Raw genomic sequence first — 26890 nt, 5'->3', positions numbered from 1 at the left:
TGGCATACAGTAAAAACACAGTCCGTCTGGATTTGTTCTTCAGAAACGAACGGGGTTTTCACAGAGACACACATTAGTTAGGAGAGCCAGGGACACTGTGCTGTGGCTTTTTATGAAGTAATATCTCTTTTTAATACCCGTGTCCTTCAGGACAAAAGCGTAGTATGTAGCAATCAGTTTAACCCTCGACGGCTCCTGAGAGAGATTCACATTTAATTTGCTTTCTTTGATTCCCCATCACAGTAAATCATCCAGAAATGAAAGACTACGGACCCAAATTTAGAAGCAATAGATGGTTTGAGAAACAACTGCATGAAATTTGAACAATCATTTATTGACATTGTTGCAGCATAAACAATTAAATACATCAGTTCATTCATAAAAATATCAGAGTAAAATTACTATTGATCATGCAGCCTGACAATTTAGAATGATAAATACATTTTTTTTTAAAAAATATGGGATTAAAAGCATAATTAGAAAGATTCAAGTGCCTAAAAACTCATTAAGTGCCTTAAAACAATCAGCAGAGGAGTTTGGCCACGCGCTCGCTGGAGAATCCGTCGTTCTCGCAGACTCTTGAAGACACCTTCACGTACTTCCTCTTCATCTCATGCAACTGAACAGAAGAACAAGGACGCTTCAGCGGAAGGAATCAAGCACTCAACATTCCCAGGATTCAGGACGTCCATCCATGAGATTCTCCTCACCTTTCCTTCCTCAGTGACCGTCTGCAGCGTGCGAACGACAGCCTGCATCACCGGAGCTAAAGTCTCCCCGTCGTAGCCGGTGTAATGCTGCAGACTGACGCTCTGCCAAACAGACATGATCAGGAGGAAATCCGTACTTCCCTAAAGTCAGTTTAACACTCAAACATGGCTGAAAATGAGACGTGAAACGCAGTCTCACCCAGTCTCCAGAGCCCAGAATCCGGAGCGCCGCCGCAAACGCAGCCGCTGCCATGAGCGACGGAGGAACATGGACGAGCTCGTAATCCAGCGCTCCGAGCTCCAGGAGGAACATCGCCAGCTCACGGTCCCTCGGACTCGCCTGACATCCGGCAGCAAGAGGGAAAAGTTATAGAACGCATGGTTCAAGTCAACACCATTTCCTGGGAAACAGCTGGGCTGCATCCGGAATCACATACTCGATCGAGGAGGTACTTATTTCAAATAACTTTCTATTCATCAAAGAATCCTAAAAAATTAAATGCATCACGATTTCCACAAACATGAACTGTTTTCAACATTGATAATCATAAATGTTTCATATTAGAATGATTTCTGAAGGATCATGTGACACTGAAGACTGGAGTAATGATGCTGAAAATTCAGCTTTGATCACAGGAATAAATTACACTTTACTATATATTCACATAGAAAACAGCTGTTTTAAATTGTAAAAATATATCACGATTTTTACAGTATTTTTGATCAATAAGCGCAGCCTCGGTGAGCAGAAGAGACTTTTTCATAATGATAGCGTATAAATCAGCACAGTGACTCACTTGGCCAACCTTACAAGCCCTCTGTAGGAAGTGAACAGGGCCGGGTCTCCCGAGGCTGTAATTCAACCTCTTCAGAACGATCCGCTCCATCCTCCATATGTCTCCACAGGTGTACGCGCCGTCCGTCACAAACGCAAAGTCTCCCACCGTGGGCGGATAGATCTCCTCATACTTTGACGCGATCAGCATTGCGGTCACACACACCAGCTGAAAACACTTCTTGGGCACGGGGTTATTCTTTAAAAGAGGAGTTGAAAAGCATTCAGACAAATATCAGAATGTGTGTTAGTCTCTGAGGGCCCTAAAGAACAACATTATGAGCATTACTGGCATTTAAAGGGCGATTTGAGGATCACACACCTGAAGGAAACGGTCGATGATGCCGACGCTCATGAAGAAGGTCTCCTGACGCAGTTTGAACTCTCTCTGCACCTGCATGAGCCAGTCGATGGCAACCGCACGCATGGCTCCGCTCACCTCTTGACCTTCCAGGTAATGTGGTTTGATGGCCATCGTAACCTGCAGGAAAGAAGCACTGAAGCAACTAGTAAAAACAGCTTGTGAGACACGGTCAAGATGACGACCATGAGCATCACATTCTGTCAATCGCTGCTTTAACTCCAAAATGACCTCAAAGAGTCACACTTTAAAGGATCTTCACCCAGACATTTAATTGGAGGAGCACAAACAGAAGTTCTGAAGACGTGCAGCTGTAATAAATCGGGACTGAAGCCTTCAAGAACACAAAGCTATGAGAAATGCTGTAGTTATGTGTCTCTTCCACTGTCCATGTCTTTTCATGCCATTAAAGTCACCATGATATCAAAGTTTTCTTGTGTTTTTCTATGATTTATCTGTGCACATCATTATTTTTTAACTCTTTCCCCACCAGTGTATTTATTCTTTTAAAGTTGCCAGCCATGTTTTTGATCATTTTCACAAATGTAAGGACACCCAGAAAAATGTTTTGTACACATATCCGAATATGCAATATATCACAAAGAAAGAACAGATTCTGTTCATCAACAATGTGTGCAAACAACAGAATGTCAGTTTCAGTGCAGCTTCAAAGAGCTCTACATGATCCCAGACGAGGAATAAGAGTCTGATCTAGAGAAACCATCGGACATTTTTCTAAAAGAAATATACTTTTTAACCACAAATGCTCATCTTGCACTGCTCTGTGATGCTCCACGCATGACGTAATCATGTTGGAAAGGTCATGCATGACGTAGGCAGAAGTACTGATCTAGTGTTTACAAAGTGTACGTCAAAGATTAAGTAAAAACAACGATGTCAGATGATTTTGAAGTTTTTCGCCCTGCCGTGGTACTTCCTCCTACGTCACGCGGGACCTTTCCAACGTGATCACGTCATGTGTGGAGCATCACAGAGCAGTGTAAGATGAGCATTTGTGGTTAAAAACATATATAATGTTCTTGTTTTTTTAGAAAATGTCTGATGGTTTCTCTAGATCAGACTCTTATTCCTCGTCTGGGATCATGTAGAGCTCTTTGAAGCTGCACTGAAACTGACATTTGGACCTTCAACCCGTTGAACCCCAGTGAAGTCCACTATATGGAGAAAAATCCTGGAATGATTTCCTCAAAAACCTTCATTTCTTTTCCACTGAAGAAAGAAAGACATGAACATCTTGGATGACATGGAGGAGAGTACATTTTCATTCTGAAGTGATCTAATTAGGGTGTAATCTGCCCCTCTATGACATCCCTTCACCTCGAGCTGCTGTAAATAAGCGTAGATATCCCGCACATATTCGCTGCACATCTGAGCATCGAGAGCATCAGCAGAGTCCACATCTGGAATGATGTTGAGCAGCAGGCTGGAGAAAGCCTGAGGAGCAGTGGCCGGATTCTGAAGATGTTCTGAGTCCAGAATCACTACATCAGTGTGTGGGTCCGGCTGCTGGAGTCAAACAGAACCGAAACAAGAGCTTGCATTTAAAGCGTACATCAATCTCTGTGACCCTACAAGACCTGCACTGGAGCACACTTCACCTTGACCGGCTCACACAGCCCTGAGGTCTGCTCATCTTCTGCTGCGCTCTTGGCTCTTGCCTTCTCCTTCTTCACACGTGCAGCTTTTGGTCTCTAATAAAGGAAAAGTTGTTTCACAATCAGCAGAAAGGACGAGTTCTGGGATCAACAGGACAATCCGCGACTACCTTTGGCTCTGCAGCTCTGTGAAGACCAATCAGATTAGACGCGTTTCCTAAAGGAGCTCTGGATCGGAGGAAATACGGCGCTGAAACCTTCTGCTTCACTGAAGCGTGCCTCGAGCTCGCCTGCGCGGAGAACCAGTGCAACAAACTCACATACTGATGACTAAATATTAATAATATATACCATTTCATATCGAATCAAAAGTGCTGCTTACTCGTGTAATTGCAGGCGACATTATTTTTCTCCCGAGAATAAAACTACAACACGAATAAAAACTAAAGTTTATAAGCGAAAATCTGCTAGTGAGCGACACTAATTAACATGATTGACAGCAGCTGATTTATTTCGCGTCTTTGCTTCAACCGAGCGCGCGCACTGCGCGTGACTGTGACGTTATATACCCCAATCACCCCAACAATACAGATTTTTTCTTATATAAAATGTTTATTAACATATTAACAAGTTGTTTTGATGGTTGAACTGCGTTGTTATGATAAGAGTATTGTAATTGGGCATTATTATTATTATTTTTATTTTATTTTAATTTATTTTTTTATACGAGGATTTTTTTGTTTGTTTTTTTTTAATAACACAGTTTATCTGTATAAAACTCACTGTGACACATCCTCAACATCAGCTGTCCATCAAAACATGTTGAATCTGAAAATGAGATCAGCAAGAGTGTTTGGCAGCTCTGAGAAATGACAAAAGAAATGACAGCAGGAGTCACAGATGACCTTTATATCTATATCTATATCTGTATCTATATATGCCTATATGTGAGAGTGTGCAGAAGATGTGCTTGCCTGCTTTATATTTCATAGGGTAATCTGAAATAGAGATACAACACTTATTTACTCAAACAAACCACACCTGAGACTGAAGGAAATGAAGACACACACACACACACACACACCTTTAGAATAAAATAATGAATGCACTTTTCATAACTTTTATGTTATTCTTCTTTTGCTTTTTCCAACAGCCTCAGATGCACTGTAAAAAAAAAATCCCAGTAAAATTTACGGGTAAAAAAACGGCAGCTGTGGTTGCCAGAACTTTACCGTAAAAAATACAGTAGCAACGTAAAAAAAAAAAAAATCCGTTAAATTTACGGTAAAATAACATATTTCATTAACTGATATGATGTTAATTTACCAACCTAATGAAGTGCTAATATCTGTTTTGTACCTTTATAATACACTGACAGTCACCAAACACAGTGGTGATGAGAGTCACATGATGAATCACAAGCTGAGGAGGACAACACTAATATATAGAAGGTGCACACAGTGTCATTCACACACACACTAAACACCATCATGGTAACATGCATGACATTTTAAAAATGCAATAAACATTAATTTAACAACATAAGATGTAACATAAAACCCTAATGTACATAGCTGATTAGAAAAAAATGAGAAAAACTAAGACTAAGTGTCACGCAGGGAATTGTGGGAATGTCAATTTACGTTTTTTCACTGTAAATTTTACAATGAATTATTATTTTTCACTTCCCAAAACTGTGAATTTAACAGTATTTTACCGTAAATTACATTAAATGTACCGTTAGATCTATTACAGTTATTCACTGTATATAGTACGGAAACTTTCTGTAAACCAATTGACAGTTTTTTACCGCAGCATTTTTACAGTCTTTTACTTTACAGTCTTAAAAAGTGTGCCATTATCAAGCGAATGTTCTCAGAATGTTCTGGCAAGGTTCCCTTAAAGTTATGAACAAACGTTCTTCCAGTAACATTAATAGAACGTTCGTTCAGTGTTATCTGGTCTTTAATAATGTTCTCAAAACATTATTTATACATCGTTCATGGAATGTTTTTCTAAAACATTTAAGTTGAATGTTTTTTTAAATTTTGCTTCTTGTTTCAGGACGTTCAGAGAACATTCAAAAATAATGTTCCCATGATGTTTGAAGAATGATACAATGAAATGTTTCTTTAACATAATGTTTTTTGAAAAAAATGATGTTTTCAACGTTCAGACAACATTCAGAAATGTTTTCATAATTTAAATGGTTAGTTCACCCAAAAATGAAGTTTCTGTCACATAATCCCTCATGTCGTTCCACACCCGTAAGACCTTCATTCATCTTCAGAACACAAATTATATATATGACTGTATATGACTCGTCCATAGAATATATAATCAACGCTTTCAAGGTCCAGAAAGGTAAAACAAAACAAAAATAACGACTTTATTCATCTCTGTCATTATCTTACGCAGGTGATGCAGTAACACAGTGAAGCTTCCGTGTTTATGTCCGAACGCCGGCTCAGTATTAGCCAAAGCTTAGTTCCTTTCTGGACCTTGAAAGTGTTGATTATATTGCTGTCAATGGAGTCATAAACCTCTCGTATTTCATCAAAAATATCTTAATTTGTGTTCTGAAGATGAATGAAGGTCTTACGGGTGTGGAACGACATGAGTGTGAGTAATTAATGACAGAAACTTCATCTTTGGGGTGAACTAACCCTTTAAGGGCAATGAAACATTTTTGTTAGCAGGGAAAGTCACTAAATCATCTCATATTTCCCTCATGAACTTTCAGAGTGTGAAAATATTCTGCATCCTTCAGGAAAGAGTCTGTCATTCACAGTGAGGCTGGTGAAGTCTGTATCAGACAAACACCATGAGTCTGATAAACGCAGCGGACCTTCATTCCAGCGATGATGACTGACTGACTTCATCAATAATTACACAGTGATATTTAAAAGTCCATTTGAATGTTAAAGCAGTTCTTCTGCTGCAATCTTCTGGGAAATAATTCACATATTTACCGTTTGAAGTCATTTTCCCAAATGTCAGGCGGAAAATAAATAAATAAATAAATGACAAACTGCCGAGCTGGATCAGATTTCCTAAAGGGGAATGAGGATTTTGGCTATCTTTATGTGCTCTAGTCAATCTCAGCGCTTCCATATCTGTTCCTAATTCTTTTATGGTTTCACCTTTTCACCTCTCCATCTTTTCTTGCTTTAAAGGCTTTCTCTTCCGCTCGCTCTGACATTTCACTGACGTTCCTTCTTGAAAGTGCTCTATGAATATGCAGTTTCTCGTCTTCTTTTCCAGTTGTTTCTTGCCAGACTTTCTCTGGAGTCATTTTCACCCTCTGACAGCTGTTGTGCATCCACATCTTCCTCAGCTGCGTCTGTCTGATGAAGGAGCTCTGGATCTGATGATCTGATGTCGGCTGAAGACACTGAAGTCTGGGATGGAGTGTACGAGGTTACGAGTATCTCAGTTAACTTTTATTTTGTTTCAAGTAACAGTTTTTTATGGTTCACAATAATAACCTTTCACCCACTGTTTTTCAAATACTATGTATTCAGACATCTGTGTGTGTGTGTGTGTGTGTGTGTGTGTTTGATAGAGATGGATCTCTGCTGCTCGCTCCAGTGTTTAGCCTCTGACAAATGAAACACACAATCTCTCTCTCTCTCCTCTGTTCTCCACGTCAACACCTCAATCATTATTGCAGCGGCACCGGTGTCGGTCTGACATCCCTCCATCGGCCTCATTGTGACAGCTTATATAGCAAACATGTGAAATGACATGAAAACAGTGTGAGAAAATAAAGAATTTGCAGTGATGGCTCAAATGGACTGAACATAATAAAATGGCTTTTAGTGTTGCTAGATATATATATATATACTGTAATCTACATGCAGGATTTCTCAAATTAATTTCCGAAGAAGGATGACGGAGATGAAATGTCTTTGCTAATTGCTCACCGCTCGTTTTAATCAGCTGCTCTCTCATGTCTGCGGTTCTAAAAGAAACCCATCAGAGTAAGAGAGAGAGTCAATGCAGGACAAATCAAAGAGAGATTGTTTCAATACCTCAATCGGTTCACTGAATGGAGAACAAAACATTTCAGATGAGATCTCAAACTGAACTCGTCTAATTGTTCCAACACCAAATTATTTGATCGATGGCATGATGTCCTAAGTTATAAGGACTTTTTAAAGTTGATATTCCATTATGTTTCCTGAACGAAAGATCAATGACATTTTCCTGTAGATTTTAAGATGGATATACTGCAGTTCTTCCTCCATATTTTTGACTCATTTTTCCAGCACAAATATCTAAATGTTCTTGAATCAAGATAACAGCATGTCATTATTGAGTCTTGTCAATAGATTTTCTTCTGAACCCACTGGCAGATATTTGTTATTGTTTTAAGCTTAATTCTGATACATTTTTCAGAAAACAATACTTATTTTGCTTCTTAAGTAATTGATTAAAGAATGTTTAGAATAATTTTTGCAGAAGAAATCATATTTTTTGCATCAGTATAAACATTCCCAGTGAATCAAACCCATGACCTTGATGTTGCAAGCGTGACGCTCTGCCACAGACCATCACTGTCGATGAGCCCCGGTTGTGTTTTTACCCCGATTCCTCTCTTTAGGGCTCCGGCTGTGAGATGTTGAGTGTCGTTCTTCCCGACGCTCCATTTTATTACACTGTGGAGTGATTACTTCCCTGGGTCGCCCTTGGTTAGATACATATTGATTAAAACGCTGAAGATACGAGCTGAACACACACACCTTGTAAATCCCCATATGCTCGTGCAGTTAATTAGAAAAGTAGTATATTTTCATAATGGAAGGCCACAGAAACGAGGACTCTGAGAAGCCGTTGGCTGATTTTGTGTGTAATCTGCTGTTGATTCACTGACACTGTCACACACGTTGTAACAGGCTTTTCTCTGCAGCATTAGTTGGGATTGCTGTAGTAATTATTTTGGCAGTTTCTGGTCTACATGTGCGGTGGAAGCTGGCGTTCAGAGATTGCAGCCGGCCGTGCCGAGAGACATGTTTGTGTGGCCGAGCCAAAAGAAAGCATTCGATTTTCCTCCTGGAGACACAGTGAGAATATAAAGGATAATCTCAGCTAGCAGGGAACGTTCTGGCAAAGTTATGAACAAACGTTCTTCCAATGTTAGCAGAGCATTCGTTCAAAGTTATCTGCTCTTTAAAAATGTTCTCAAAACGTTACAACATTATTTATTCATTCATGTTCTTGGAATGTTTTTTTTTTTCCCTCTGTAACATTTTATTTGGACATTCTTCTAACATTTTTAAATGTTATTCCTTGTTTCAGAACATTCAGAGAACATTCAAAAGTGCCCATAATGTTTGAAGAATGATAAAATGAAATGGTGTTTTAGTTCACCCTAAAATAAAAGTTAAAGAGCACCTATTTTGCCCCTTTCACAAGATGTAATATAAGTCTCTGAAGTTTCAGCTCAAAATATCCCACAGATCATTTATTATATTTGGGTATGAGCAAAAACACGCCGTTTTTGTGTGTGTCCCTTTAAATGCAAATGAGCTGCTGCTCCAGAAGAGGGCGGAGCTTTAACAGCTCAACAACAACAAAGCTGGAGAATCTCACGCAGCCAAAATGAGGAAAGTGTTCAGCCTTACATTGTTCAAACCGGAGTCGACACTGATGGAGAGACTCAGGAAGAAGTTACAACTTTTAGACGTTTCTGAATGGTTAGTGGATAAATTGATGTAGTTGCTGTGGAGTTGATTCAACTCATCCACTAGCATGTGCCGTCATGTTCATCTTTTGTGTTGAATTGACCCTCGTTTGTGAAGCAGTCCGGCGTAAAATGACGGCATGACAACAACACTCAACTACAACAACTCTTCCTCTTCTTTAAAGCAGCCCAACATGGCCCCGCCCCCTTTGTTGAGTGTTCTCAGGGGCGGGGTTTATGTAAATTTTAGGGTTGGTGATGTCAGTAACCCAGGAAGAAGCTCGTTGTAGTCCCTACCGGCCGTTAAAAAGTGATTTCTGTAAAAGAAAATATCTCCTTTGCACTGAACTTTGAGCGTCGTTACTTTGCAGATGTTGTTTATGATCAAACAGCAACATTACACACTAACTAAAGTTAAAACAGTCAAATCATAATCAACCACCCCTTTAAGTCATCATTTACTCACCCTGGTGTTGTTCTAATGCCGTAAGCTGATCACAAAAGGAGAATTTTGTTCCGCTCGCACTCCTGCATGTAATGGCAGTGAATAGTGACCAACATCAAGCTTTAAAAAACAAAAACACGAGAATGAACCCATGCGACATGTATCGCATATTCCATACACCTAACTCAATGTTAAACAATCAACAGTTTACAGTCTTTTACGATCTTTTTTTACAGTGTAGGCAAATAAAAAGTTATTTTATCTCATTGTTTTCTCGCTCTAAAAGCATTACAACACTGTGTTATTGTACCTCTGAAAACACACAGCCTAAACTCACACAATAACATCCATTTCAGGACAGATTATCCTAGAAACATACGCCACATATTTCCCATCGCAGTCCAATTTCTCATCTGAAACCATTTCAAAACAATCACTGATCTGTGTGAAACGACACATGAAATAACGAGCCGTGTGTGTGATTGCTGAGGCACAGAGAGTCTTTAGGCTTTGTTCTGATCATATTAATTATGTATTGAGCGTTCGCTCGTGTTTTAATGTCCTGCCTGGGTGACTTTCTAGAACCTCTGTGATATATCAATACCTTGTTTGTCTTTTAATTAGGTATCGATTCACAGTTATAAAGGTGATTATTTTTGCTTTTTTGCCCGCGTGAGTGTGGAGTAGAAAGAACTCGTTAAAGATTTGCTTTTTATCATATAGAAAGTGTTTGTAAAAGCAGTGCTATCTGTATATAGTCTGTAGGTTTTGATTGTTTCTCCACTAGCAGTGCCTCCATGTGCTCGCAACCAGACTGTGCAGTCGAAAAAATGCCATTTTAATGAAAATAACATCAAAACTGCAACATTTACTTTCTAAATGCATGTTACTTATTGTGCATGATTCATTGGTGTGTCTCTTCTCTTCTCTGATGATGAGGGCGGGGCAACCTGTCACTCACATGAGATCCACCAATAGCAAACCACAACCATCCAATCAAAATCAAGCCCCGCCCTACATTTGTTCTTGTTCCTGAAGCGTTTCACTCGGATATACGGAACAATAGGGAAGAAAAGATGAGCGCAGCTTCCGACTTTAGAGTGCATTCCTGCTGTAGACTTAAAAAGTCACTATATAGTACCAAACATTTACCCCAAAATTTCACCTGACAGTCGAAAAATGTTGATTTCTGGGTTCAGTAAACTGGAAGCCATATAAAAGCTTTGAAGTGGTCACTAGAATCATCTGAAGATCAAATCATGAGTCTATTATCCAGGGAAAATCACCATGACAACTTTTTCGTCATTGCAATTTTATATTCACTGCTATGGAATATAAAAAAGACATAGACAAAAAAGGAAAAGTGCTCTTCAGCCGTGTGTGTGTGTGAGAGAGAGACAGAGACAGACCGTGCCCTGCAATCACTGGCCTGTGAATGATAAATAAGTAATTTCCTTGTGGCTTGTCAAGGCGAGAGAGCGGATCCGGCCGACTCCATGTACGCGTGGTTGTCGGAGGATGATTAGACACTGAGGATGATGGATGATGGTGGGTGAGACTCCAGGAGCCTCAGACCAGCTGCCAATTCACCGCAGAGATGACCAGCGCGAGGCTCATTAACCTACCCGCACAGGCTAAACTATTTATCACGACATCTGTAGATAAGAGCGGTGATTTTTATGTTGCTTGCTCAATTTCACTCCAACACGCCACCGACTAAATATGGCCGTAGTAGCGGCTCATTTTCTGAGAAGACATTACGGGCTCGATCGCTGTATCAGGAAGGGCTGCTTTAATGCACTTTTCACACCAGGATCTGCAGATCCATCTCGGAGGGCAGAATTGGAGCACTTACAGATCATTTCATTCCTCATGCATACAGTGTGCCACATGAAGTAGTCTGACGCTCAATCAGTGCCGACTGTGCCGGAGCCCATTTAGCAGCTAGTGAGCTGACTACTGAGATACCTTATTTCAGCCTAAATCTAATTTGCACAGCATGAAAGTAGAAAATAATCTCAGAAAGAAATCATCTAAGATGGTAGAAAACATGTTGATTTTATATATATATATATATATATATATATATATATATATATATATATATATATATATATATATATATATATATATATATATATATATATATACGGTGGCCGAGAGAGCTCAACGCGCTGCAAATAAAGAAAACATCTTCATCAGTTTGACAACACACGCGCTGCAAACTCCACAACACTTACAAAAAGAAAAACGCGCTGCAAATAAAGAAAACATGTGGAGTTTGCAGCGCGTGTGTTGTCAAACTGATGAAGATGTTTTCTTTATTTGCAGCGCGTTTCACCATTTGTAAGTGTTGTGGAGTTTGCAGCGCGTGTGTTGTCAAACTGATGAAGATGTTTTCTCATTTGCAGCGCGTTGAGCTCTCTCGGCCACCGTATATATATATATATATATATATATATATATATATATATATATATATATATATATATATATATATATATATACGCACTGAACAGGCACAACATCATGATGACCTTTGGTCCCACTTTTGCTGCCAAAAAAGCCCTGACTGGTCGAGACATGGACTCCATTAGACCCCTGAAGGTGTGCTGTGGTCCTGTTTTAATTTTAGTTTTAGTCTAGTCTTTGTGTCAAGTTGTCATTTTAGTTTTTATTAGTTTTAGTCTATAGTGTAGTATATATATATATACAGTACAGTCCAAAAGTTTGGAACCACTAAGATTTTTAATGTTTTTAAAAGAAGTTTCGTCTGCTCACCAAGGCTACATTTATTTAATTAAAAATACAGTAAAAAACAGTAATATTGTGAAATATTATTACAATTTAAAATAACTGTTTTCTATGTGAATATATAGTAAAGTGTAATTTATTCCTGTGATCAAAGCTGAATTTTCAGCATCATTACTCCAGTCTTCAGTGTCACATGATCCTTCAGAAATCATTCTAATATGATGATCTGCTGCTCAAGAAACATTTAATGTGTACAATTGTACAAAATATTTGTGTACAATATTTCTTTTCAGGATTATTTGATGAATAGAAAGTTCAAAAGAACAGTGTTTATCTGAAATCTAATCTTTTGTAACATTATAAATGTCTTTACTGCCACTTCTGATTGATTACATGCATCCTTGCTGAATAAAAGTATTAATTTCTTTAATTTCTTTTCAAAAAAATAAAAATAAAAATTCTTACTGACCCCAAACTTTTGAACGGTAGTGTATAATGCTACAGAAGCTTTGTATTTCAGATAAATGCTGTTCTTTTGAACTTTCTATTCATCAAGGAATCCTGAAAAAAAAAAAGTACACAACTGTTTTCAACATTGATAATAATCATAAATGTTTCTTGAGCAGCAAATCATCATATTAGAATGATTTCTGAAGGATCATGTGACACTGAAGACTGGAGTAATGATGCTGAAAATTCAGCTTTGATCACAGGAATAAATTACTTTGTCAAATATATTTAAATAGTACACAGTTATTTTAAATTGTAATAATATTTCACAATATTACTGTTTTTACTGTATTTTTAATTAAATAAATGTAGCCTTGGTGAGCAGACGAAACTTCTTTTAAAAACATTAAAAATCTTAGTGGTTCCAAACTTTTGGACTGTACTGTATATATATATATATAACACAGTGTATATCAAGATCAATATAAATATCCAAGTAATACATGAGTCTTCTTTGAAACACACCGTTAATCTGAAGTTAAACCTGCCTCCTTAGTTTTGGAACAGAGTTAATGTGTTTTCAGCGGCTGATGTTCATTAAAAGCATCGAGCTTCACTGTGCTGGAAATGACGAGGTCTGATGAGAAACACGACTCTCCACACAGGCCTGTCTGTCTCTCTCTTTCTCTTTCTGTCATTCGGCCTCAGAGACACAGAGACAAGAGCTCACGCTGTTTAGCAGTCCAGTGAGTAGGCAGTGTCATGGTCAGGACGATGTGATTGAAAATAATTAGCGCTGGGTGATGGAATGAGTCCGCCGGGACTCGTTCCAGCACAATATATTTAATTGAACTAAATGATACAGGAGAATAAATCAGCCGGCCATATCGAAATGTCCAAGAAATAAAAGAGCCAGACAGAAACTCGGCAGAGCATTCAGCTGTCATCTGCTCAGGACACCAGTGTGTGTGTGTGTGTGTGTTTCTGTGGGTTAATTGTCTTATCTTCACATCTCACCAGCCCAGAAAAGATCCGATGAGCTTCTCAACGACATTTTTTTTTTGTAAAGGTCAGGATCCTCAGAGATGGAGACAGCAGAGCCAGAGTCAATTAAGAGGTGGATGAGCAGCATCTGACAGACACACACGAACTGAAGCTCTGGATGTGATGGATGAGCGTTTCTCTTGGTCAGAAACAGTCACATTTATTTATTTTTTGTCTTCACTTGCACACACACACACACACACATAAAATGTATCATACTTCAAATCTTAAAAGTATATATTTAAAACAACTGTACATGAAGATGATTATTAATGAAAAATATAGCTGCAAGCAGCAATTAAGGGGCCAAGCTCAAAAAAGGCACAACAGGTCATGCCAACACATCTGAGAGCATCAGACTGACTGCAACAATGAGCAATTAAAGACATCAGTTTTGGCAAAATGACTGAAAAATCATAAATGCAGTTTATAATAATGATTTAATAATTTATCACATTTGACCAATAGGTGGCGCTGTGACTAAATTGATGTTGTGTGGTCAGAGTGAGGTGACGATGACATATGCAAAGTTTAGTGTCAGTATGCCACAGCTTTGCAGAGATTCAGCTTGAAGAGTCGTTTTTGCATCATGCCTCAACTTCGTTGCTGCGGTGTATGAAAACAGTTTGACGAATAGACTTGAATTCTATAACTTTATGTCAGGACAATCTGAAGATGATACAATTCGATTTTGGTGAAAATCGGACTAACAGTCTAGGAGGAGTTCGAAAAAGTAGGTTTTTAAAGAAAAACAAAATGTTGGATAGGAAGTTCAGCCGACTATGGCAAAATTTGGCAAAAGTTCAGCCGACTATGGTAAAAACAGTTTCAATACAATTTAGGTTAATATTATCAAAAGTTATTAGCATTTTTTAAAATTTCATAATAACTTTTGACCACAAGGTGGTGCTGCCCAAAACTTTTTGAATACTGTCAAGGCACAGTGGCGAAGACACATACCAAGTTTCGTAATGATACGCTAATGCATTCATAAAATACAGCATTTTAGCACAAAATGGGCGATATGGGAAAATTGGATATCATTCGACTCTGCATGGAGCCACGAATCTAACAAGATTTATGATTTTTGGACAAACCGTTCAGAAGTTATGAGCAAAAATAACCATTTTTGTATCTTCAGACCAGTAGGTGGCGCTGTGCCAAAATGTTGCCTGTTGCCTCAGGTCATGCCTGTGATGACACGTACCAAGTTTGGTCTGAATATGATAAAGCGTTGCAGAAATACAGCCTTGTGTCTATTTTCACAAGCACTCATTTGTTCGCGCATTTTTTGAAAACAATTTGAGAAATCGACTTGATTTCCACAACTTTTTGTCGGCATGGTCTGAAGATGATAGGTTCAATTTTTGTGAAAATCAGAGTAACGGCCTAGGAGGAATTCAAAAAAGTATTTTTTTGGTTCAAAGGTTAATAGCATAAACTTGAGTGTAACTTTGGACAGCTGGTGGCGCTAGAGGGACTGAGTTAGAGACTCCAAATTTGCTATGGTGACAGTTCAGACTGTCCTCTATCTGTGTGCCAAATTTCACGACTGTTACGGGGCGACTGAGATGAGAAACATGTGCAAAGCTTTATTCAAAAACATAGTCTAAACAGGCAAGTGTCTGACGATGGCTTACAGGTATATAGAGGGCAAGACCGAAGAGTAATCCGACAAACAGGCGTAGATCAATCAACGGCGAACGTAATCCAAAGGTTGAGGCAAACGGGACATTCATAGACATCATAAATCCAAGAGAATCCAGTGCGACAAGACAAGAGAAATCCAAGACAGGTGGATAGTCAGGAAACAAGACATGACTAGACTTAGAAATATTAACTCGGACGGGGAACTGGCTCTGTAAAGTAGCTACACGCTAAACAATACTCAGCCGTGACAGAGAGAAAAGTCCACTATTTGGACAGGGCTAAAGTCCATGGCTTATGTAGGGTGTGTGAATGGCTACAGCCATGTGTGTGTGTCAATCAGTGCAATGCATGATGGGAAATGTAGTCCGGGGTGAAGTGCAACAGTTAGTGTGGTGCAAGAGTCCATGCAAAACAAAAGACCCAGAACTGGGATCATGACAATAACTTTCCTGCAAGCGGTTCTATGGGCTGCCTTAGACTTCCAGAGCGGACCGGAAGAAGAAGAAGAAGAAGAAGAAGAAGAAGAAGAAGAAGAAGAAGAAGAAGAATGGCAACAATTACAATAGTTGCCTACGCACTGGAGGCTGAAGGTGCAAAAAAAAGTACAAAAAAAATTAAAATTTATATATGTTTTAACCATAAATGCTCATCTTGCACGTGCTTCCACTTTCCGTATTCTTCAAAAAGCTTATGCCGTATGTCCTACACCTTCCCTATTCAACTTACGGAAAAAAACGGAACACGTTCCTTCTAAAGCATAAACATTTGCATTTTTGATTGACTCTTATTCCTCGTCTGGTATCGTTTAAAGCCCTCTTGTGAAAGAGACATAAGGCATTATAGGTGTAAATCTGCTTTGAATCAATCTGTACTGTATAAAGCACGTCATAAATAAAGGTGACTGACTTTACTTCTTTTTCATAAGGCTGGCGATCATGTTAAATGTCCTGCTGAGAGAAACCAGCTCAAATTTCATTGCCGGTCCAGCCTTTCTGCAGTTTAGTGACCTGCTGTGCTGTTTGTTCAGTAAGACCATCATTATACATCTAATTGAGCGGCACAGTTGACGGTGTTTTGGTCAGCCGTCAGCGCTGCTGTATGTCCAGATGCTCTGCTGCAGCAATAAACACTTTAACCCTCAAATCTCTGCCTGTTTCTTCAGTTCGTCCGGCTCACCTTCCTCTCTCCTCTGTGCAGCTGTTCTCCTGAGATCAGACCTGTTCTGACTCGCACACGCTTCATACAAGGACACACGCACACGCTTCGGCTGTCAAACTGAACTTTTGTTTTGTACTCATACATTTTAATTGCCCTTAACTTGAAATATTTGAGTAAGCTACTTCACACAGTTAACTGTCTGACCCTTCAGTGACTAGTTCATGTAAGTAATAAAAGTATTATTATTAAGAATTAAAGTACACAAACAAATGACACAAGTAAATCAGATTATTTGAGCAAATATGACTTACATTGATGTTTGGTCTGTGTAAGTGTAGGTATGTTATTTTTAGTTACATATTTAAACAGAATCAAACAACAATTCACATCCAAACAAATTAACAATAAAAGTGCCATTTATTTCTGATTACAGAGATTAAAATAATAAAAAAGCTCTTTGATCATCTATATTAGTTAAAGACCATTAGAAAAACAACAGAAACTATCAATCAACTAAAACATTAGAGAAATTAAAACTCACACAAATCACCAGTGAATATATAAAAGCATTAATGTACATGAGATATGAATTTTATTCAGTATGCAGTTTGTTGTCCGTCTCTCAGGGTCTTCTTGATATACTGTCTCCAAAAACGATGTCCGGCACACATTCTTCCTCCTCTCCCTGATCCTGATCTAACTATATTCCTCTCATCTGAGCATCGTTTTTCCTCTCTCTCCGGCTCTTCTGTGTTTTTCTGCATCCACACTGAACTAAATCAATTCAAAGAGTCAGTTTCACTGTGTGTGTCCATGTAATGAAAGAACTTTAACACCTGATTGTTATTACTGAGGTTGGAATAAGCTATTTCTCAATATTTCAGTGACCCGTTAATTCAAAAGATGCTTTTCAGTTGTTTCAATATATTATATATAGCTGCTGTTATTGGAGAAGTAGAGGCTTTATAATATATGTTAAGGTTTGGAGCATTAGGTCTTCAGATCCATGATTTTGACACTGGATAAATCTGTATGAAGAGAAAATGTAATCATTTAGTGTATGACAGCAACATGAACTGTGTAAATGTCATCTTTGAGAAAGCGATTATTATTTATTTATTTATCAGAATCATGCTCAAATTCATAACCAAAACAATAACAATTATATTTGTATAAAAAGTGACATTTATTTATTTGTTTGTTTGTTTATTGTTTTTCTTATGTTTATAAAAAATTGTATCTAATCATTGCTTATATACGGAGAAACATATGCTTACATAAAAAGCACTTCTAAAACAAATAATCTATATTTGTTATAGATGATAAAACATTAAAACAATAAAAATGAGGAATTAAAGATGAACATAAGAACCTGAAGTGATGGTGTACTATGCAGTTTGTGGTATTTTTTGACCCTTTTGTCCATTATTCCTTCTGCCATACATTTGATTCCAGACGAAATAGCAGAACACCATTCCCATGATATAACCTATTAACTTAATAAGAATAAGAATAATAAAAATACATTAAATATAAAAACGTTACAAGCTATAAGTTTTATGTTTATTTGGTTTTGAGCACAGGAGAAAGATTTTTAAATTTTTTTATTAATTTATTTTTAAGTGTTTAACAGAAATCTATTAACTGGAAAAATTATAAAATTGTATTGTTTTGTACAATTTATTTGTACAAATATTAATTATTTGTTTTCCAGTTTCTTTCTATCTTTCGGTACTGTGTTACAGATTTATTATTATTCCATATAATAAATATTATTAGGTCTGTTGAATGACCATTTCATTTATTCTTCCCTGACAAATCTTGACATTCTTAGCATAGAGTGGGGTAAAAAAAAAAAAAAAAACACTTGGTATTTACCTTTGTTATATAAGTCACCCATAGTGTGCAGGAATATTTCCAAGTCTCATTTTTTCCTTCAGGTTTGCACCAACTCAAACAATTGGGATGAAGACTTGAATCACAGGCATAGTCTCCATTCCAAAATGTGAATAAACATGCACAATAATCACCATTAATTAAAAATATGCAGAACCATATTGCAGGTGGAATGAAGCTAAGCATACTAATAAATTTTTTATTGTTGTCTTGTTCTTCTGGTGTTCCACTGCTTTCTTCTGGTGTTCCACTGCTTTCAGGTGTTATAAAATTTAAAATGAGTAACATCATTACCCAAGCAAAGATAAGAGGCGCAAATAAGATGAAGAGTGCCATACACTGGTTCATCCCAATGATGCATGGGCATGAAAATTTTGTCTCGAAAATCACTTCAAAACCCATGATCAAAAAGCTCACTGGAGCAGCGCTCTTAAGAAAAATGTTGACGTTTGGATGAGGCATTTTCTCAGGTTTGTAAACAGCACAGGCTGCTTCTGTTCCTTCTGCTCTATGGAATGACATCCGATCCTGCAATGAAGTGAACACTAATCTGAGCGCACACAATAACTGAACTGATGATATGCTTGAACTTTTTGAACAGTATGTGCAAAACATATTCAGATTAATCTATCACTGAAATTATGATTATTACTATTTTAGACACATGTAAGTTTTGTTTTACACCTTAAAGTTTTTTTCATATCTTACTTATTTACATTTTAGATGCTGTCTTATGTCAATATACATTTCACTGTCAATCAAGACAACGACAAAAACCACACTGATTTAAACTACAATAGGATGCACCGCACATACGGGATCTTGATTCTCATGGACACCATCACTAGAACCAAGAATCTTCAGAGTCCTACCTTTCTGCACAGCAGTGACACAGACAGATCGCAGTGTTCTCGTTCACAGCAGAGAGACTCGCTCACCTGAAGAATCACACAAGTTTATATACTGTAGGATGAAGTATGGTCAAAGTTAGCATACAGCAATGTGAATGGTTCTACCCTTTTCTCTTTAAATTGGCAGATTTTATATCCAGTCAGCACATCTATTGCATAAGTTTTTGCCCGAGTACAATAGCTCAATATACTGCAAACGTATTGCTCTGTCTAGTTTTTGTTCCCCCTTCTCACATCCTCTTTTTCAGAACTCCAGAAGATCCTGTCTACTGAAAATATTCTTAAGAACACCCTCACATAGCTCACTTTTCTTTCTTGATAAATTGAATCTCCCACATAACCCCTGTTATATCTGTGTCAGCTTAAACCACATGTGTCAGGATAATAGTTAGAAAGTATAAAGTTAGGATAATATCCTTAAAAAACATTCTAAATGTGATCACTGGATCATCACTGGATTTAACTTTGGATCATCAGTTAGTTGGAGTAGTCGGGTTGGTTGAGTGTCACTCGCCTCTTTCTTTTTTATATATATTATATTTATTGTAGTATTTTTTAGATTTACAGACAGATGGACAGTACCATGACACAAACATGACAGAAACAAACACGACTACACACACACACACACACACACACACACACACACACACAAAACCTCCTTCAGACTCTAAAAAATGCTGGGTTAAAAACAACCCAAGTTGGGTTGAAAATGGACAAACCCAGCGATTGTGTTGTTTTAACCCAGCGGTTGGGTTAAATGTTTGCCCAACCTGCTGGGTAGTTTTATTTAAAGCAATTATTGTTTAAAAATTACTGTATTGCTTAATTAAAATTAACCCAAAATATGTTGGAAATGAACATTTATTAATGTTCAATGAATAATTATTAAACAATAAACATTTATTAAATTGCTTATTAATACATTTATATTAATAAACTATTAAACTATTAAATGTATATTAATAAAATATTAAATCTTATTAATAAACATTCACCTTTTGTCTATTATTGTTGCCTCTAATTGCATCTGGTTTTTAATTTCCCAACTATTTTGGGTTCATTTTAAGCTAGCCATAAAGCAATTTTTAAATAATAGTTGGTTTAAATAAAACTACCCAGCAGGTTGGGCAAACATTTAACCCAACCGCTGGGTTAAAACAACCCGATCGCTGGGTTTGTCCATTTTAAACCCAACTTGGGTTGTTTTTAACCCAGCATTTTTTAGAGTACAGTTAGATTCATGTTTGAAGACAGAGGTTAACAAAAATGACAAAAAAATACCTTTCAAAATGTATGGCAATTTTAAAAGGTAGATTACGCATTCAAATTTGGATCAATGTTGCCAAAAATTCACTTTTTTGCCAATTTACTGAATAACCGGAGAGTTTACTGATAGTTTCCAGTAGATTTAGTAAGGGTGGAATAGACTCTTCTGGGTTGCAGAGATAAAGAATAATATCATCTGCATAGATAGAAATTTGGTGATTTATTCTAAATTCAGAGGCGAAATTAGAGGGCTCTTTTTAATTGCAAGGGCGAGAATTTCAATTGCGATTGCAATAAGCAAAGGTAAGAGAGGGCAGCCCTGACGAGTGCCTCTGTGTCATTGGAATTGAGGTGACTTAAAATTAAAGTTAAGATTTAAAATGAGTAAGAACTGAGGATGTGGGATGGCCATATATCATCTTCACCCGAGAGGGAAAGGTATCACCCATATCAAATTCTCTAATCATAGCTAAAATATAAACGCATTCAATTTGGTCAAACACCTTTAAGAATAGCAATGCTAGCTTTAGATTCAAATCTGGTATATAAAATATTCATTAAACGCCTGACATTAGAAAAGGAAAAACGGCCAGGATTGGTCAGGGTGAATAATTATCCCAATGCAGTTATTTAATCTATTAGCCAAAATCTTAGTAAAAATTGAAAGAGCTATGGGTCGATATGATGAAGGGTCAGTTTCTTCTCTACCTTTTTTAAGAATTAGGGAAAATTTTGCATCATACAGGGACTGGGGGAGTTTGTGTTTGCCAAATGAATGATTAAACAACCTCAAAAACGAAGGAGAGAGCGCATGCGCAAATCTTTTATGAAATTCAATCCCAAATCCATTGGGGCTAGGCATCTAATATTTCCTCTGCCGTTATGTCCGCATTCAGAGCTGTCTGCTCTCTGCACCCCAACTTAACGAATGGAGAAAATTAGCTAATGCTGAGGGGTCCGGAAAACTCTTTGATTTGTGTAGTTTTTTGTAAAATTCTATGAAAATTCAATTTTATGAATTGCTCTTGAGGCTTGTAGCCCCCTCAGCTGGCGAGAAAGCAATTTGTCTGGTTTATCCCTGACTTTTAACAACATATTATTAACTTGGTTCGAGATAATCAAATTGTATTCCAATTTAAGTGCTGTAATTTCATTGAGCACATCCGATTCAGGCATCCTCCAGCCGAGTGAAACAATTATCAATTTCTATAAGGCGTTTTACCCTTTGCTTTTTTAGCCTGGACTCGTATGAAACAATGTGTCCTCTCAAGACAGCCTTTAGGCTTTCCCATAATGGCGAATCAGAAACTTTGCCGTATCGTTAAATTTGAGAAACTCAGCAAGTAACTCTGTTAATTGTTCACAAAATGTAAAAATCTAAGAGCAGAGCAAGATTAAAACGCCAATTGTCACTGGTGAATGATCGGAGATGATTCTATTGTGATGCTTCAATGATTTTACACAGGGAATCATTTTAGAGTCAACTAAAAAGGAATCTATCCTAGAGTATGAATTGTGAACTTGTGAAAAAAAGTATACTGCATGTCTGTTGGATATTTTAGTCTCCAGATATCAACTAGATCAAAGGAAGTATTCAAATCATTAAGAACAGTGGTAGAATTGGCCAAGGGTATGCCAGAGCGAGAAAGGAATCTCTCTAGAGTAGGGTCCAACACCAAGTTAAAATCACCGCCTATTATCAGGTGTGCGTTCAGAGTATTTGGTAAAAGACTAAAGACTTTGCATCAAAATTAGGTCCGTACACATTAAGCTATGTGACATGAATTGAGGGAAGTAGACCAGAAACAGTTAAATAGCAGCTAATAGGGTCACTGATAGTAGATATGTGCTTAAAAGGGGCTGATTTAACAAAATAGCTACTGAAACTGAATGGATATTAACCAGTGAAGGAGTTATACAGACACAAAACGCTAAACACGAGACAAAAAAAAAACCGACAAAACCACCAACCATCCCCCTTCCTTCAGCTTCCCCAAACGAATCCAGGAAAAAACCCTAATAATAACAGTGAAGCTGATGGGCAGCAAAAGGAGAAGAAAATGTGCTAACAAAAGTAACCTCTAACAGAGACTGCAGACACACCATCTGCGCTTCTGAGAAACGCGGTCATGCCATCTATGTCATGATGAATCACAGGAAGCAATTGCAAGTTATGAAGATTTATTCCACGAGAAACAGAGAGACACAAACAGTCATTTAATAGTGCAGGCTTCCAGTGACGCAGGGACTGAGATGATCCGTAGAAGGTGAATGAAAGTGACGAGAAGTGACGTGAAGATTAAATCCAAGGTCCAGACATGGAACGAACAACGTAGACAACCAACTGGAACTGAAGACGAGATGAACAGGAACTCCGGTCAGGAACAGACGAAAAACACTCACGACACAGGACACCAAACAACGATCTGACAATGGAGATGAGAATGAGTATATATAGGGTGAGAGAATGAGTAGCAGGTGATGAGATGATGAGCGGCAGCTGGATCCGCTGATGAGCCGCATGGCCTGGACACGCCCACAAACACACTCACACACACAAGCACAAACACACCCACAGCTGTCACAACACAGAGCACGCGACAAGAAGGAAACAATGTATCTGTGAACCGTGACAGTACCCCTCCTCCTAGGAACGCCTCCTGGCGTTCCCCGACTCCCTTACCTGTCGATTGTAATCATCGAGAAGGGTGTGATCCAGGATGTCTCTGGCAGGAACCCAACTCCTCTCCTCCGGACCGTAACCTTCCCAGTCCACCAAGTACTGAAATCCACGTCCCCTCCGCCTTGAGTCCAGAATACGGTTGACCGAATAGGAAGGTTCCCCATCTACGAGTCGCGGCGGTGGGGGAACCGGAGCAGGCGGATTAATATCGGAATGAAAAACGGGTTTGATCTTGGATACATGGAAGGCGGGGTGAACTCTCCTGTACGCTGGAGGAAGTTTGAGGCGGACTGCCACCGGACTAATGATCTTGGTGACAGTAAACGGACCAATAAATTTGGGAGCAAGCTTATTAGAGACGGATCGGAGAGGAATGTTCTTAGTTGAAAGCCACACTTTTTGACCAACGACGTATACGGGAGGCCTTGACCGGTGGCGATCGGCCTTGGCCTTGGTGCGCTCCCTCACATGGAGAAGAGTCTCTCGGGCTCTCGTCCAAGTGCGGTGGCACCTCTGGACAAAGGCGTGAGCAGAGGGGACCGCGACTTCGGATTCCAGACTAGGAAAAATAGGTGGCTGGTAACCTACGCTACACTCAAACGGAGATAGGCCCGTGGACGACACTGGTAAAGTATTGTGTGCGTACTCCACCATCGAAAGTTGCTGACTCCAGGAGGAAGGATTCTTAGAGACCAGACATCGCAACGTTCGCTCCAAATCTTGATTGGCTCTCTCAGTCTGGCCATTGCTCTGGGGGTGAAACCCTGAGGACAAACTAACCGTCGCCCCCAGCAACCTACAAAACTCCTGCCAAAATCTGGACACAAACTGGGGACCTCTGTCAGAAACCACGTCTATCGGGAGGCCATGAAGCCGAAAGACGTGGTCAATGACTGTAACCGCTGTCTCCTTGGCTGATGGTAATTTGGGCAAGGGTATGAAATGAACCGCCTTCGAGAATCGGTCCACTACGGTCAAAACAACCGTGTACCCTTGGGAGGGCGGGAGGGCGGTGATAAAATCTAGCGAAATATGTGACCAGGGTCTCGAAGGGACTGACAGCGGTTGAAGCAACCCATCCGGGGAACGATTGGAAGTCTTGCCAACGGCACAGGCTGAGCAAGCCAATACAAAATCGCGGACGTCCCGAGCCATGAGAGGCCACCAAAATCATTGCTTGACTAAAAACTTAGTTCGACTGACTCCTGGATGACACGCTACGTTGGAGCAATGACCCCATTGAATGACCACGGACCGTAGTTGCTCCGGCACAAATAAGCGGTTCGGTGGACACTCGGGCGGAGGCGTTACCCCTTCTAGAGCCGACTTGACTCTCGATTCGATCTCCCATGTGAGAGTGGAGACCACTAATGTCTCAGGTAAAATACACTCGGGAGTAGACGGGCGTTCGGAACGATCAAAAATACGAGACAAAGAGTCGGGTTTGATGTTCTTAGAACCCGGGCGGTACGAGAGTGTAAAATCAAAACGTCCGAAAAAAAGTGCCCACCGAGCCTGCCTGGAGTTCAACCTTTTGGCAGTTCTGATATATTCTAAATTCTTGTGGTCGGTCCATACAATGAAAGGCACCCCAGAACCCTCCAACCAATGGCGCCATTCCTCCAAAGCCAACTTGACTGCCAGCAACTCCCTATTACCAATGTCGTAGTTGCGTTCGGCGGGAGACAATCGATGAGAAAGAAACGCGCACGGATGCATCTTATCGTCTGAGGAAGAACGCTGGGATAACACTGCACCTACCCCCACCTCTGATGCGTCGACCTCTACCACAAACTGCCGTGATGGATCAGGGGCAACAAGAATGGGGGCTGAAACGAAGCAAGCCTTCAGTTTGGCAAACGCAGCCTTGGCTGCGTCTGACCACCTGAACGTAGTTTTGGGAGAGGTCAAGGCAATCAGAGGCGAGGCTAGTTGGCTGAAGTTGCGAATGAACCGCCGGTAAAAATTGGCGAACCCCAGAAACCTCTGTAGGGCCTTACGGGAATCTGGACTTGGCCAATCCACCACAGCCTTAACCTTCTCAGGATCCATGCGTACTCCCTCAGTCGACACGATGTACCCTAGGAAAGGAACAGACTGTGCATGAAAAACGCATTTCTCCGCCTTGACAAAAAGCCCATTCACTAGCAACCTCTGAAGCACTCGTCGGACGTGCTGAACATGCTCCTGGAGAGAAGAGGAAAAAAATCAATATGTCGTCCAGGTAGACATATATGAACTGATCAACCATATCTCTCAGCACGTCATTAACGAGTGCCTGGAAGACCGCTGGGGAGTTGGAAAGCCCAAACGGCATAACCAAGTATTCAAAGTGCCCCCTAGGGGTGTTAAAAGCGGTCTTCCATTCATCCCCCTTCCTGATGCGAACCAAATGATAAGCATTTCTTAAATCCAATTTTGTGAAAATGGACGCTCCCTGCAACCTCTCGAAAGCTGAAGACATTAACGGCAAAGGATAGGTATTCTTTACCGTAATGTTGTTCAACCCCCGGTAGTCAATACAAGGTCGCAGGGACCCGTCCTTCTTCCCCACAAAAAAGAACCCCGCCCCCGCTGGAGAAGAGGAAGAGCGGATGAACCCAGCTGCCAGTGAATCAGAAATATATTTCTCCATAGCCTCCCTTTCAGGAACCGAAAGTGAATATAACTTGCCTTTAGACGGAGACTTTCCTGGCAATAAGTCTATAGCACAGTCGTAGGGACGGTGCGGAGGAAGAGAAGCAGCCCTAGACTTACTGAACACCTCCTTCAGGTCAAGGTACTCAACGGGCACGTTAGACAGATCCACTGCTTCCTCCTGTAAAACAGAAACAGAAACGGACGGACAGGCAGAGACAAGACAAGACTTATGACACTGCTCGCTCCAGGCCACGATGGAGTTCTGGATCCAGTCTACCCGGGGGTTGTGTCTGGTGAGCCATGGGTGGCCAAGGACAACGGGGGTCTGAGGGGAATCAAAAATGAAAAAAGAAGTCTGTTCTGTGTGATTTCCGGCGGTGATCAGGGTGACGTTCTCGGTGCTGTAAAAAATAGTGGGGAGAATCTGTCCATTGAGTGCATGCACGGCGATACTGTTGGTGAGAGGTTTGAAAGGAATGTGAAGTCTTATGGCGAGAGATTTATCCAAAAAGTTACCCTCAGCACCGGAATCCAGGAGTGCACTGCAGTCGTGAAGATGATTGGACCATCCCAGTCTCACCGGGAGGAGGGTGGATGTGGTTGAGGGCTTTCCGGCGGAGATCCCACCCGACAGTAGCCTCAAACTTACTGCCGGGCTTGCCCCTTTTAACGGGCAGTTGTAGGCGAAATGACCGGCTCCACCACAGTACAAACACAGTCCTTGGGACCTCCGCCTCTCCCGCTCCTCCCGGGAAAGCCGAGCTCGACCCACCTGCATGGGC

At 39.7% G+C, this 26890-nt stretch overlaps 1 protein-coding gene and 1 long non-coding RNA gene across 3 annotated transcripts; both read right to left on the bottom strand.

Annotated features, from left to right (window-relative positions):
- Nucleotides 1–421: 421 nt before the first annotated feature.
- Nucleotides 422–4045, bottom strand: LOC137022523 (G2/mitotic-specific cyclin-B1-like). 2 transcript variants are annotated; one of them, XM_067388908.1, is made up of 9 exons: nucleotides 3905–4045; nucleotides 3693–3812; nucleotides 3526–3618; nucleotides 3245–3430; nucleotides 1868–2026; nucleotides 1508–1744; nucleotides 910–1050; nucleotides 711–812; nucleotides 422–619 (listed from the first exon to the last, which is right to left on the bottom strand). In XM_067388908.1, exons 1-9 carry the CDS (start codon nucleotides 3923–3925, stop codon nucleotides 524–526), a joined length of 1155 nt encoding a protein of 384 aa, XP_067245009.1. In that variant the 5' UTR covers nucleotides 3926–4045; the 3' UTR covers nucleotides 422–523. The 2 variants fall into 2 exon arrangements, with proteins under 2 accessions (XP_067245009.1, XP_067245008.1); XM_067388907.1 differs by having other exon boundaries at nucleotides 508–812.
- A 13085-nt stretch (nucleotides 4046–17130) lies between these two features.
- On the bottom strand, nucleotides 17131–19630 carry LOC137022521 (uncharacterized). The gene is made up of 4 exons (XR_010895398.1): nucleotides 19478–19630; nucleotides 18588–19133; nucleotides 18082–18205; nucleotides 17131–17737 (listed from the first exon to the last, which is right to left on the bottom strand). It is a non-coding gene; the product is annotated as an uncharacterized lncRNA (long non-coding RNA).
- Nucleotides 19631–26890: the final 7260 nt, after the last annotated feature.

This window comes from Chanodichthys erythropterus, chromosome 7 (assembly GCF_024489055.1).
Source record: "Chanodichthys erythropterus isolate Z2021 chromosome 7, ASM2448905v1, whole genome shotgun sequence".
Lineage (NCBI taxonomy): Eukaryota > Metazoa > Chordata > Actinopteri > Cypriniformes > Xenocyprididae > Chanodichthys > Chanodichthys erythropterus.
This window is presented reverse-complemented; position numbering and strand designations above follow the sequence as displayed.